The sequence below is a fragment of the Mesitornis unicolor genome, unplaced genomic scaffold (genome assembly GCF_000695765.1).
Source record: "Mesitornis unicolor isolate BGI_N332 unplaced genomic scaffold, ASM69576v1 scaffold2842, whole genome shotgun sequence".
NCBI classification, from domain to species: domain Eukaryota; kingdom Metazoa; phylum Chordata; class Aves; order Mesitornithiformes; family Mesitornithidae; genus Mesitornis; species Mesitornis unicolor.
The window spans coordinates 103610-118607 of record NW_010168307.1 but is presented as its reverse complement, the minus strand read 5'-3'; the positions used below and the strand labels follow the sequence as shown (position 1 = coordinate 118607).

At 50.1% G+C, this 14998-nt stretch overlaps 1 protein-coding gene across 1 annotated transcript in view; it reads left to right on the top strand.

The window, feature by feature from the left end:
• Window positions 1-1937: 1937 nt before the first annotated feature.
• ASTN2 (astrotactin 2) overlaps window positions 1938-14998 on the top strand; it is a gene marked incomplete at its 5' end in the record, with an annotated part of 104200 nt that continues 91139 nt past the window's right edge. Inside the window, 1 exon segment of the mRNA XM_010178951.1 lies at window positions 1938-2045. Within this exon segment, the coding sequence (XP_010177253.1) occupies window positions 1938-2045 (108 nt within the window).

Genomic DNA, 14998 nt, shown 5'->3' with positions numbered 1-14998 from the left:
TAGGGATGCTTCAGTGAGATTTCGAAGCCAGTTAAACATGAAATCAGGCTCATGGCAGGATTAGTCAAGGATCAGCCAAGGATCAGCTCTCCTGCATCCTATAAACTGCCCTGATTGGGTTTTGGGACCCCCAAAACCACAACCAAGATGCGTTCCAGCATCCTTGATAGTGTGAAGGGGTAAAAGGGCATCCCTTGCAGGTGTTTCTCTGCCCCAGGCTCGTGTTTCCAGGCTGACCTCTGCCACCGCGTGTTGGGTCAGAGGAGACGTTTCCGCTGTGGGCTGGGGACCCACGCCGGGTCTCCCGACTCCTGTATTTATACATCCTGCGCAGTGCTGGGTAATCAGAAAATGCAATATCGCTGTCACCAGCTCTCCGAAGACATCCAGCCTGAGTAATTTAACATGTCAGCACCATCCATCACCGAGACGCAGCCGGCAAACAAACGCAGAGTGGCCGGAGGGGGCTGTGATGGGGGCTGGTGGGGCAGCTGCTGCCTGCACCCGCTGCCTGCTCGCCTTGGCAGGGTGGGAAAGGGAGCGAGCACCAAATTGCTGCCTCTGGCCAACCCCGGCCATCTGCCTGCATGAAAGGGACCAGGTCTGACTTATAGAAGGTGATGGAGAAGGGGATGTGCAGCAGAGCTGCAGCCCTGGCCGGTCGCCCAAGGGCCTGCATTAGAAGTTCAGGTTAATTAAGATTTTCCTCGCTGATGTGAATAAGCCTTATTGGTTTTACTACTCTGCTGTGCCCTTCAAAACCCCGGTCCCTGGGTGCAGGTCTATCGTGACATGAGATGTTTGCTGTGAGGTGGGGGTTTGAAGAGGGGCTGGCGGTGGGTTAGGATTTGAGGTGCAAGTCTGCAAACCCCCAGATCCCACACCCAAGCACTAAACGCTGCTGTGTGCGAGTGCTGATCCCCTCTGCTGCTTTCAGGAGGAAAAGAGCTGGCAAAACCTCTTTCAATTTGTCCCCCTTGAGACCCCTTTGAGGGCACTGCATGGCCTGGATGGGGCAGGAGCCACGTGCTGAGCTCCCGGTGTCCCTCCGGTCTCTGCCAGCCACCTCTCATCATGGTGATTAAGGATTTCAGAGGGCAGAAGGCACCACTCGTTTTCTGTTCTCCTGCCAAGAAGTGGGGAAATTGTGCTTCTGCCTAGAATAAAGGATTTTTTAAAAACAGTAAAATATTTTAATGGCAGTTTAAAGGGCTACTGTCAACCCCTAGAGGCCTCTTTGCTTTAAACTCTGCAAGGATTGAAGGACTACTGCCAGTTAGAGTCTGCCTTGCTTTTTTAAGTGTCTGTCGCTCCTTGGTGAGTCTGGTGGCTGAAGGGAGCTGAGCTCCAGCATCCCTCAGCGGCTCTAGGAGGGAGATGCCAGGTAAACCAAGGGCCAGCTTTGCTCCCTGCCACGGCTGCCTGTACCGGCCACCACAGGGACCTGTGCTGCTGGCCATCACAGTGAGCTGGTGGAGCAGATGGGCCAAAGTGGGGGCTGAGGACCCCCTGAGTGCTGCATTCCCCCTCTCACGTTTGTACCTGCTGGGTTTGCTTTGAGGCAAACACCTAAAATTCACCGTATTTCACCATGTAGATGTCCTTGGGGAGAGCTGCTTCTACATTCAGAGGTTTTCTTGGTAAATACATCATGATACATTTGTAAAATACATTCCTGAGGGTAGAAAGCACCTTCTTATATTTGCATCACAATTGACACTATGCGATCTTGATTCAGGCAATAAGGAAACAGCAAAATCACAAGTAATAGAAGTTCCCGGTCGTTTCTGGTGGCCCCAAGCAGAGCACCTGGCCTGGGAGCAGTGGACGATGGCCAAATCCCACAGCTCTGCTGAGGAGCTCCCTCCCAGCTCCCCCTCACTGCTGTGTATCCCAGCTGGCAGGGCTGATTTTTTTTTCCTCTCTGTTGCTTGCAGGTGGGATTGGGTTTGGACGTGCCAAGGGAAACTCAGGCTCAGAGGCAGACGATGAAACCCAGCTAACCTTCTACACCGAGCAGTATCGGAGCCGGAGACGAAGCAAAGGTACCAAATGACACAGGCATTGGTGTTGCACGTGGATGTAAGAGGAAAAAATGGTTGAGGACTTTGGCTGTTTCTGTGAGCAGTGCTGCATAAATTTGTGTAAGGACCGCAATACCATTCTGTAGGGATAAGGACATCCCAAGATGTGGTGTTTGTGTGATGCAGGACTATGCAGGAACTGTAGATAGCATTTTCCAGTAATGTTGCTGTGGTTCTGGATTTCTTTGAAGGTTTCTTGTATCAGTTACATAGCACCCTGGCACTTCCCTATATCTACACCAGTGCATGGTGACTCTGTCCATCATCATCTTGGCACCAGTGCTGCTGTTGACAATGGTCACCTTGGCAATTTCTTGCTCCAAACTCCTCTTTTTTTCCCTTTATTTCCCATGCAAATCATCTGTCGGACAGAAATTTCCCAGGCTTCCTCTGAGCACAAAGGCAATTAAAAGCAACAAATTCAAAATGAGGGCTGGGGCAGGGATTTGTACACCTGAGTCCCTTCAGGCTTTTTTTGTGACTTAGAGGAGCTGAGAAACAGAAACATCATCCACAATTTGAAATTAGCATTCACATTTCCTCTGGTCATATCACGCTGGATGGTTTTTATTTGGGACCCTCGGACCAAGCATTTTGGTGGAGGACGGGGCGAGCCTTGCTGCTGCTGCTGCAGAATTTGAGAAATCACCGTCAGGAAATAACGGCGTTGGGAAGCAATTTAAAAATCGCACAGTGGGTCTGCTCCCTCCATTTGTTTTCTGTATTAAGCCGGGCATCGGCAGAGCGCAGCACGCCAAATAGATGCCTGCGCCCACTGCAGCAAACACGGCCCCATTTGTTTCAATGATTAGGCATTCCGATAAATGCTCGCAATGTGTTTATTTGAATGTGAAATTACCTCAACACCTCCGATCAGCTTGATGATTGCAGATGGGAATGAACACATGCATGCACAGGGGTTGTATTGCATTTGTTCCTGCCGAAAGGCAGGGCATTCAATTTTTATTTCTTTTTCTTTTCGTGTGTTTTAGAACCACGAGAAATTCTCAGTGAGTTTAAAATGAGCTTTCAATGAAAAGAAGGGAGAGAATTAATGAGTTCAAGTTAGCTGTTGTAGTACAAACATAGCTGTGTTAAGGGGAAAGTGATTCGCGATGTCTGCTTTGGAAAAGGAGGAGGAAATTAGTTGCATCGAAAACAGAAACAAAAAAAGTAGTACCAAAAAGATGCTGTTGCAGGGGGAAGTTTTCCCAAGCACTGAGGTTGTTTTTATAATGAGTGACTCTGAAATACTTGGGTGAAAGTCCTTGGGTACTTCGGAAAAGTCACTGAAGTTTGGGTTTTTTTCAGCTACCACAAGGGAAAAGGCTGATGGTGCAGAAGCAAGGTATGGAAAAGCGTGTTTTAATGAAAAGCGGATAAATCTTTGCTTTCCTGCTGCCTAGACGCCATTCCCTGTGCGGTCCAGTGCTCTGTCAGTCTCTCGAAACACGCTCGTGCTGTATGCCGAGTACAAAGATGCTCTTACTGACACATGCGTTGGCTTTGGGTTGTTTGTTTAAGCTTCCTTGTAGGGCAGATATAAAGGATTAGATAAATGGGAAGAATTCCTTTGTTTTCCTTTGAATAAGCTGTTGTTCACCTGGGCAGCTTTGATGGCTGGGTACGAAGGGAATTTGGGAGGAAGAGCTGCCTCACGTGGTTGCACAGAGCTGGCCGTTAGATCTGCGTTAGCGTTTGAGTGATGCTGCGAGAACCTGGTGTGTTCGGTGGTGGCTAACCGAGGGAATTGTCTCGCATAAAGTCCCCATTGTATTTCCCCTCCTGTCTAGCTAAATTTTGCCATCGCTGCGTCCTTGAAAGGAAATTTCCATTATCCTTTCATTGACTCTTCTCTCCCTCGTGGAAGGAAAGCAATAGCTTAGTGGGAAGTCACTGTACCAAACTCATAATTACAAGTTCAGCAAAGATCCATAATTGGACGAGATCATAACTCTAATAGAGAAGGATGCATCGTCAGGTACGGTTAATTCTTACAATGATGTTCCCATATCGATTTCACTGAGGTTGTGTGTCATTGCAGGTGCTTTGAGATAGTTATCAGGTCCAAGGAGAGAGATTCCTCAGGGTTTCTCTCCTTGGATTTGGTTTTGTAGGACTGAGCCTCATTGCTGAGACTCTCAAGGCATCGATCCCAGCTGATGTGCTGGGAAGATTCCACTTAGGTGGTGCGTGGGTTTGGTTTTATTTCGAGCTTTGTTGAAGTGGCTGGTTGAGTGGTGGGGGCTTTGTTTGTCTCCTGTAGAAGAAAGGCTGCAGGTTTCATAGTGCCTTGGTAAGTTATATTAGTGAGACATTCCCATAGGTAAGTATTGAGCAAAGGAGACCTTGTTCTGGTAGCTCAGGAGCAACAGACTTGTTGGTACCTGGTTTTTGATACTGGCATATGTGGAGAAGTAAATCTGATCAGTTGGGATACAGAGGCAGGGACAGCCAAGACATCCCCTTCTGTGGTCCCAGCAGGCCACATTGCGCATATTTCTGGCTTCTAGGTCTGTGGGATCCCCTTCACGTATGTTCCTCTGTTTTTGAAAGTCTCCGGAGACATTAGAGGTGGGGAGAGTGTAAGAAATAACGCAGAGGAGACTTTCTGGATGCCAACGCTGATGGCAGGACCAGCCTGCAGTCCCAAGAGAGCTGGAATTTTGACTTAATATCCTACTTTTCCAAGTGAAACAAGTCCTGGGAGAGGACTTCTCTGTGCTGGGAGACTGGAGGGACCCTCAGCTGGGGCCAGGGGTTGCTGGTTCTGCTGACCCTTGTTACTGACTCCATGAGATTTTCCAGAAATTAGATTTTTCCAGAAATGAGATTTTCTTGCAACCTGCTCTCAACAGGTTTGTGCATGCCAGGACTCTGCTTGCTAGGGAGTAGACTAGCTCTGCCCTTTCCTGCCCCCCTGGTAGAATTGAGAAGCACGGGAACCTCCTTGCATGGTGGCTGTGGCACACGGATGGCTCTGTGTCTGGGACTGTCAGTCATCGCACTTTCCAGCAACATTAAAGCCTCTACAAGGGAGAACCTGCCAGGGTTGTAGAGATGCTAATCCACATCCCCAGCTGCCCGTCACGGGTGATATCAGGCTTTGATTCTTACTCAGTTCCTCTCTTCTCCTGAGCAATGTGGGATGTGTTCAGTCAGGTCTCCCTCTGAGTTAGCGAGGAAAATACCAGTAGCAAAAAAACCTCCCTCCAAACCAGGGAGGCAGAGCCCTTGCTAGCACAGTGCATCGCTCCTCCTCCATCCTCTTGCTCTGGGGTGGTGGTTACCTCCTGCTCAGCAAAGTATTTTCAGCTGCGGGTCTGATTCTGCATCCCTGATGCTCCCAGGTCGCACACAGGGCCTGCCCATGGCCACTCAAATGCAGAGAAAGATGGTGGGGGGGTGGGGAGGAAAAAAGCAGCATCACAACTCCAAGGCTGTACCAGGCTCCCTGCAGTGGTGGGCTTGCCCCCACACTGTGATGCACGGCTCGTCAAGGACTCAAGGAGTCTAATGAAACCCCCCTGGCTTGCCGATGGGGAGGCACAAGTGAGCACCCCCCACCTCCGTCTGCTTCCTTGGACCCCGGAGCTGCTGCTCTTTAACACAGAAATGTTCCTGCACTTTCAAAGTCCCTTCTGGGAGATGGTTTCTAAGGGGTAAATGAAAAGTAAATCAACATTGCATCGGAACTGCAGAGCAGATGCTGTGCAGCTGCCTGGCTTAGGGGAAACTGAGGCAGAGACAGTGACGATGTTGTGCGGAGGTCCTGTGAGGGACTAAGCATCCTTACCCTGATCATCTCAGAGATCTGGAGAGCCTCTGGCCCCTCCTGCAACCCAGCCATTGTCTGATGGTGACTGTTGACCACCCCGAGAGCCCACTCCTCCACGCTTGGGTCTGGGATTGCTTCACCCCTCTCAGCATCGCCCCTATTGCAGTCTGTCCAAAGAGGAGCAGGGAAATATATCACACTATTTTCATGCATTGCTTTCATCCAGGTGGTACCTTCCCATCCCAGCAACCTGCTTTGGGATGCTCTTAGCTAAGGTCTCCAGGAATGAGGCACTCGGCTGTTTCCATAGCACGCAATGATGGTTTAGACAAATTAGTAGAGTCCAATTATGTACCTTGGATCGGTGTCAGCCTCGCATGCGTGTGCCTTGCTGGCTGGTGAAGTCTTCTGAGGGCTGTTAGAGAAATGAGAAGCTGAGCTTTGATCTGCCTCTGTATTTGGTGTTTAAAACAAGGCCTTTTATAAGGGAATATTAGGTATTCGGAGTCTGTTACATATGAGGAAGCTTTGCTTTGATCCTCTCCTGTCTCCGGAGGCAGCAGACACTTATTATTTCATGGGGAACTAAACGAAATGCAGAATGAAATTTGGGTACCGTTCTCCATGCTCTGCCAGTGCCCCCAGCCCTGTCTCTGCTGTGGTCCTGGGGGTATCACCCCCTCCCCCTCACCCCGGGGTCTGCGCTGGGTTTGGCTCGCTATGCCAGCAGCCTTTAAACTGAGGGAGACGCCATCGGGAATCAAATGGAAGACAAAAGGCAGTAAAGCAAACACAGATCTGGTTGCTTACAGTAATAAGAGGGAGTAATGGGTCTGTTTGTGCCTTGTGCTGTCTTGTCTGAACTCTGGGAGCCTCCTCCCTCCCTGTGGGCCCTGGCAGCCCCGTGCTGGCTCGGCTGCTGCCCGTCCCCTCCTCTGCAGTCAGTCTGTGACACAGCCAGCCTTGCCTCAGTTTCCCTAGGAAGGGGACACACAGCCACTCACTGCAGGAACAGACAGACAGGTCAGTGCTGGTGTCTGGCACTCACCTGGCTGGTTGGGGCATATGGAGCCGTGCTGCTTTCTGTGAGGCAGGGAAGAGCATTCCAGAGGGGACAACTGGGGTCCCATGGGTTTTGGATGTCTTCAAATCTCTGGGGAGTAGATTCCTTCATGGCACAAGTCTTATCTTTACCTCCTTCAGCACAGGGGTACATCCACCCTTCCTGGTTGCGCCCCTGCAACGCAGCCCCTGCACAGCCCCTGTGGTGGCCCAGGGTGGTGGTGCTGATGAGGGATGCTGTTAATTCCTGACCTTTCTTGGCTCTCAAAAGCTCCGTCATGGATGCTCTTTTTCCAGCGAGCAAACAAATGTAGTGTTTTTGCATGATGGCTTATTTTGCTCGCAGAGCAAGCAGGCACTGCAGCAGCATAAAACCACCCAGAGCCCCTCTCCATCCCCATCCATGCAGGGAAGCTGGGCTGGGGCTGCTCCAGCTGCCTCTTTGGTCCTGTACGTCCTTGGTGGCTGTAGGTACAGGAGTGCCCAGGGTACTGAGCTTTGGGGAGAGGGGCCACTGTGGGAGGGAAGCTGGTTGAAAATCACGAGCTGGGAAGCAGAGGGGTCCACAATTAAAGCGGTCGCAGTGCCGTGGCAGCCGCAGGCTCTTTAACTTCCCCGGACTGCGCTAGAGATAACAGCTTTTACATCTGTTCCTGGAGGCAGTGTGGGTCTTTCTATTTATTTATTTATTTTTTGATTGTATCTGATACAGCCTCAGCGAGTAATTGAGTGTTTGAGAGTGAAAAATTATCTCTCCGGCTTGGCCCTTATCTTGACAGCAAAGCAGCACTTTTAATTTAATTTTGTTCAGAGCATGTGGGTAACAAATTTCACTAATCGCTCTGCTGTCGCCCTCCGCATGGTAACGAGTCTCTTGTTTCCCAGGAAGCGGAACATAAACACGGTGCTGGATGCGGGCGGGAGGAGGGCGAGGGTTAGCGCCGGCTGGAAAATGAAGATGCGTTTCGGTGCCGATGCTCGGCATGCCCGTGACGCGATGGATTTGTCTCCCGACGGGAGCAGGGAGAAGAGCGGGAGGAGGCAGAGTGCGGTGGATGTCAGGCTGCACTAATGAAGCTCGCCTTGTGCAGCACTTGGCTGCGGGGGAAACTGAGGCATGGAGGGGATGTGCCCCAACCCCTGGGGAGCTGTTACAGAGCAGAGATTTTTATTCTTGCCCTGTTAGGTCATTTTGCATCTTTTCTGAATATAACTAAGAGAGGGGAACGGTGATTTAGGATTTTGGGTGGTATTTTGTGCATGTATGGCTTTAGAGATCCCAATCCAATTCCCAGCTCCCAGGTAGCAGTGATGGGAGCACAGCAGGGCTTGGATGGGGAGCACAGTGAAGGTCCAGCAGTGATGGGCAGCTCAATGGGTGCTGGGGTATCTCCTGCTGCAGAGAGGGTATCTCCTGAGCCCTCCCAGCAGCCTGGCCCCCATCACTTCTCCCTCCCAGCCTCTGAAATCAATTCAGCCGTCTGACCAGCCCTTTATTCACTGAGTGCAAGCCTCCCTGGGCTGTGACTCAACACGAGCTATTTCATAGATAATGATTACTTTTTTCCTCTTTTTTTCCTGTAGGAATAATGTTTTCATTACACTATATTGAAAATTGCTTTCCCTCCTTCTTAAAATGAAGCCTTCCACTCAGATCTGCCTTTGTGTTTATATATTATAAAGCTGAGACTTATTTGGTGTTTAAAACAAACAAAAAATAAAATCAGGCCTTAATTCCAGAAGTGTTTTCATTGATTTGTATGAAAGAAAATTCCAGTGCTGGCAATCTCTGCCTTTAAGTATGTAACTGTTTCTTTCATGTGATTTTATCTCAACCAATTCAGCACTGAAAACATGAAAGCAAAACTGACTTCATTGATTTTAATTGTCCGTGCCCAGAGAAATGCAAAAAAATGTACCAGAGCCAGGAGAGCAAATTGGGTTTGCACAAATTCTTTCCCCTTTGCTGTGCTGGGGGAGGTCGAAGACGTGCCGGCAGGAGATCCTAGTGATGGCGTTGGAGATGGTGACAGGGCTGGTGGTGGTGACCCTGGTGGTGATGGATTTGGGTCAGCAAAGCCCACCATGTCCACCTGTACCACCCTCATCTTCTCCATTTCTCCTTTCCCCTCTGTTGACCCTTCCTTGCTCAGACTTCAAGGCTTTTCCCTCCGCTTCCCCCCTTTCTCCTCGTCATCATTGAAATTTGCTGGCGGCGTCTCCCTGTGAGCTGCAGGCACGGTGTTTTAGAGCAAAGGGGGAGCACCACTGGCAACTGTATAAATAGGACATAAATACATTAATTCAGTACGTGAGGCATGTACTCCAGGAGCACGTAAAGAGCCGAGGCTCAGGCTGCTGAAGGAGCACGGTGCAGGCTGCAGTGCACACCAGGGCTCAGCCGCCGAATTCTTGACCTTGCACAGGGTCCATCAGTCTGGCCCCAACCTTCCTGTGGTGGCTGTGCCACCCCTTGGCATCCTCTTCTCCTTAACCTACGCCCCAGCACTGCCTCTCCTGCAGCCCACGTGCTGTACTGGAGGACACCTCGGCTAATTGCTAGTGGATAATTCATAAATGTTAATAGTATTAATCTGATTCAGCGTGCGCTTAGCAAGATCAAATCCTCTATAAATCCTGAAGTGTCTGATCTCACCCTTCTGCTGCACAACGCAGCTGTCTTTCCTCCTCGCTTCCTCCCCGTCCCTTCTTGTGTGCACCCTCTCTGCTGTCTTGGATGTGAGAGGAGTCTCCCTGGGGACCTCCCCTGGCACATTGGGAACAAAACTGCCTTTTTGGGTCTGATCCCCATCCTGCTGGCTCTGGGGATGAGGCTGGAGACAGCCCCATGCCCTAGCCCTGACCCACATCCAGGCTGTAGATGTGAGCACCTTCACTTGGGATTTGTCCAAGGCTGTGATGGAGAAGGTGCTTACTGGAGGAGAAGCTGAGGCCAGGCACTGTAGAGAAACCCCTGCTTATGCTCTCACCCCTCTGCTCGGATGCTGCCCAGGGGGTTCATTGCATAAAGGTCCATCCCTTTCTGTGGGAAGCAGCCTTGGGGCATAGTGGGCCATGAGAGCTTGGTGGGGACCATGATTTGGGAGAACTGGGTCTGGCTAGAAGCAGAATGTCCCATCATATCCCCTCCCATGCCATCTTGTGTGTCTGGTACGCTGGAGTGAGAGGGACCATCCTGACGTGGAAGGGGTGGTGAGGCCCTGGTGCAGGGCAGGGAGGGAGACAGGCAGTGTAGCTGCCCCAGCACAGGGGTACTCTGTGGTGAGAGCTGCCTGCCAATGCTGCTGCTCATCTTAATTGGCATTTGATTTGATTCGACATGAGCTCCCGCTTGTAAAACACCTTGAGATGTTTCTGTGTGTGAGGGTGTCCTGGAAACGCCGTTGTACCACATTAATGAGCCTCTGCTGGAACATAAAGCAGGATCATTAGGAGCGCCGACTCCTCCAACGTGCAGCAGCAGCGGCGCGCGTTGAGGGATGCCGGGGCTGTGAGCCGGGCTGCAGTGGGCTCACTGCTCCCCGAGGGTGCCGGACAAGCCCCTCGCCCTGCACCAGACACTTCTGCATGCGGCACAGCACGGCGGCCGGGTGCCGGTGGCTGCACCGCGCGTTGCTAAGCAGTTCAGGCACTCGCTGTTCTCCCGCTCGCTTTCCCCATCCCCGTCTTCCTCGGGTGGTGGAAATACATTTTAATATCCGAGTAGCCGCCAAACATTCTGTATTATGCTATTATCTCCGGGGGGCGGGGAAGATTGCAAAGCACTTGGCGTTTAACACCCACATATGGCTAACACCATGGGCTGTGTGCTGATAAAGACGGGGTAATTAAAGTTTATTTTTTTATAGACTAATCTCCCAAGCATGTATTTATGAGCCTGATTTAGAAACATCATATTACCGAGAGCACCGGATATCTGTGTTGCTTGTAAATTTATATGTGTTCTGAACATGCCTCTTTTTTTTTTTTCCTTATATTTAGGCAGTGCTGCCAATATTAAAAAGAAATGAGCTCAGAGTTTTGTTGGGTTGTTTCTTCCCCCCCTTGTCCTTTAGGTGAGCAAGGGAAAGTGTGCAAAGCAGTGAGTAATTAACTGCATGAGGAAATGATATTTCAAAGGAGACACGGTGCATTTGCAGGGGCTGTTTGCAGAGTGTTTACACCAGTGGCTTTGAATTTATCTTCATCTTGCAGCAGGTGCAAAATCTTCAGGGGAATGTGGTGCTTTGCAAGCTGTTCCTGAGCTGTCTGCAGAGAGACCTGCGTCTTTGGCAGACTGGAGCTGGGCTAATTGGCATCAATGTTAAAGGGGGAAAAATCCTGAGTGGGAGAGGTGGTTGTGGCAGGAGCCCCCCTGACCATGGGCCTGGCTGCTTCTCTTGTCTTCCAATCTAATTAAGCTGCTGTTAATTGGATCGCTAGCAGGAAGCGTCTCAGGTACGATTCCACCCTAAATGGGAGCGGTTTGCCTTTCTTTTCTACTTCTCCTTCACTCTCGCAGGCTATGGGAAGAGGTTATTTCTCCTCATTGAGGAAGAAGTAATTTCTTCTTATTTTTCATCCTTGTTGTGTGTCCTGCCTGCTGCCTGCCCACTCTTTGGGCGCAGGCTTCCTGGGTCTGCCACTGCTGGGAGCCCCGATACGCTATCGCCTTCCCCCTAAAACAGCCTGGGTGAGCACTCGGGCATCCACTCGCTTTGTTGCAACCACCCACTATGCAACAGAAATGTGTTTAATTAAAAGCATAGAGAGGTCATTACAATATAGGAAGGATTTATTAGGGCAAAGGAATCTGGATTGTGAGTTTGTTGTCAGCCGTGTCTGGTCGTCATCCTTCCTCTTGGGATTTTTGGACCCCACAACACTCGAACGAAGACTTGCATTGGGTGCTGAGGTTCTTGGGGCTCCTGAGTCCCATCCTGATTCCATGAAGGTCTTGTATTCACCCCCAAGCTTCCTCTTCTTAGTCAAGGAGGTTGATACCCGCCTGTTCAGTGGACTTGGGTTTGCAGATCTGTGCTCCCTGGAAGCCTGGAAATGACGAGGAGAGGAGGGAAGGCACAGGCTTCACCCAGACAGAGCTCCTGTCTCCAGCATCTCGAGATGTTGTGGTTTATATGGCACTGCCTGAGTTATAGAGGTGAGTTTGGACACCTTCTGGGCCAAGGAAGGAATTGGTCATCTTAACTCACCTCTTGAGCAGGAGTGTGAAGCCCCAGTGAACCAGTTGAGGTTGGTTTGATTAGCTGTGTCTTGCTAAGAATACGTTTCCTTGTAGATTTAGAGGCCTGGCCTGAGGCTGTTTACCTCCAGATGGATGTTTAGATGCAGCACAGGAATGCTTCTGCTGGAGCATCTGTGGTCTGAAGAGCAGGTGATGGGATGGAAAATAGGAGCCATCTCCTTTAGAGAACAAGGGAAGGACCTGCTTTTCCAACAGCTCCCCATCAAATGTGGCAGCAAACTGGCCATGAGCAATAAAGAGCTGAGCTGGAAATCCAATTTCTGCTCAAGCAGAAGACCTGTTGTTTTGGTTCAGTTGGTCAAAGCCAACGTCAGGCAGTATTAGAGGTCAGTAATTAGCGCTGTGATGGAAATGAGCAGGAAGCGGGAGGCAGGGAAGCGGGAAAGGTAATTATAGGAGTCTTGTAGCACATTGTCCCTTTCCTTGGGCAGCCAAGCTCAAACTCATTGAGCTGAAATGGGATTTTTGCTGCTTCAAGCTTCTGTGCCCCTCTCTTCTTAGTCATGGGGAAAGAAGAAGCTGCTTGGACTGATGGAGATGGGAGCTTCTGGATCCTGATTCCTCCAGCTGCGCTCTGACTGCAAGATGGTGAAAGCTGCCATCATCATACCTGTGATTCAGGCTCTTTGTGAACAGGGGATAATACTCGTCTAACTCAGAAGGGATTTGTGATTTAATGTTTGCAAAGCACTTTAAGACCCTGGATTGAAAGGTGATTTGTAATGGTAAAAATCCAGTGTTCTCTGGTCTATTGTGTGCTTTACAGTGTCCAATTATCCTGATGGAGGCTTTTTTCCTTCTTGTTTCTTTTTTTTTTCCTGTTTGCATTAGTGTAGTAACTCCATTTGAACACAAGGTTTGTGGCAGGCACAGTATGCCCAGTGAGAGGATGAGTTTGCCTCCCAAGGAGGTGCTAACTTATGCTGATGATATGAATAAAGATTGGGAAAGAAAAAAAGCAGATCACAAGGTGAAGGGCGCTGGAGATCGGCGATAAAGCTGTGAAGTAGGGGTGGGAAGGCTGTTCAGATGATGCATGCGTATGGAAAGTAAAAGATGCTTCATAAATAATCAATTTGCGGTCTCCTGTTGGTTGCAATGATGGGGGTATTTTCCAGCAGATCAGCCACTTCTTTTGTCCTGTAAATGCTGGTTGGAGCATCCACTGTGCAGGCTCTGTCCTGCAGCAGGAGATGCTATAGGAAGTATGGTGTCCTGCCTGGAAAACATGGGTGATGCTGTGGGCTCAGCCCAAGCATGAGATCCCTGCCCTGGCACCAGCATCTCCAACAGTGGCTTCAGTCAAATTATTACAGAGTGTGCAAGTACTAACTTGCTGGTTGTATTTCCTGCTCAATTTTCAAACTGCTGCTTTTTAAATCTCATCTTGCTGGTGAGGTGGTGAGGGCCAGGGAGCAAGCGGGAGAGGCTGGATTGGCTTCCAAAAATAAATAAGTGTCCTCGCCTAAATCCTGAGTAGGGATGTGGTCAGGTCTGCTGGGAGCTTGGTCATCTCAGCCACGCCATAATAGTCTGTGCAGTGGCTGGAGTTAATCGCTGGTCCATGTCCTGTCCTTGGCGATGCCATACTCCTTGAAGTAGGTTTTAAGTGGTGTCCCAAGCCCTGGAGAATGGGACCGACTGCTCCATGAGGTGTCTGTCATTAGCTGGTGTGAGGTGTTGGGCTAGGTGGCTGTGGGGAAAGTGATGCAGCCAGAGCAGTGATGGAGCAGCCCCTGATTCCAGAGGGGTCAGTGGGGCCCCAAGCCATGATGTCCAGGGCAGCTCTCTTACTGAGGGATCTGTTGAGGAGTAGCAGTGCCTAGGGGACAGTTTCTTCTGATCATGTCCATCAGTGCAGGGTGTCTCATCTGGTCATGTTAACACTCCTGGCCTGTACCCAACAAAAGCATCCAAATCTTCTGGGGCATCTGGGTCTCGCCCTATCGCTCTATTGCTCAGCTTCACCTCCTTCCCTGCAGAGTTTGGGGGTTGCTCTGTCCCACCTAACTGTAGTTGACAGTGATTCAGTCATCTTAATGCTGCACTGCTTCATGAGGGTTTCCCAGTGGGTTTGTACCTGCTGTTAGGCACTCTAGACCTGTGCATGCTCGAGCTCCTCCTTGACTTGTTGTCTTTTCTCTAATGCATACAAAAAAATCCAAATAAACTAGAACCCACCAACCAAGACTGGTTGAATGTACAGGTCTGAGCTGAGCCATGGGGTGATGGGATCCCCCAGCCTCATGGGATTGTTATTCAGTGCAGGCTTCCCTTAGCCCTAAGGTCTGGCACGTGGCCTTTGAGATGAGGGATGGGGGTCTGCGAGTGTGAGGGCCTGGTTTGGAGGCTGGCTTTTGTGTGTCAGAAAATACTGAACTGCTTTGTGGAAGATGCCATGAGCTTCTGTGCCTGACAAAATAAAGCTTGTTTTGTAGTGTCTCCTGCCTGTCAAAAGCAGCTGGCTCTGTAGGTCGCTTTGTTGTTCAGTGTAGTCTCCCTGTGATGACTGATTATTTATCTATATTTCTGTAAATAATTAATGATTCTTGGTGCTATGTAACATCTACAGGTGTAGATTTCTCTTGGCATTAAGGGAAAGCAAGCAATGCCCCGATCCAGGCAACCCTCAGATTTGACTGGATTTGCCAAATAAACCAAGGCTGACGAGAAGTGACTGTGGCTTTGCGGGGGGAGCCTGGCAAGGGTGGTGATCAGCTCTGGGGATGGGGGTTTTCCAGGGACAGTGCCAGGGTCTGTACAGGGCTCTGAGCAGTTTTCCTCCCTTCTCTAGGAAAATATAGTCCC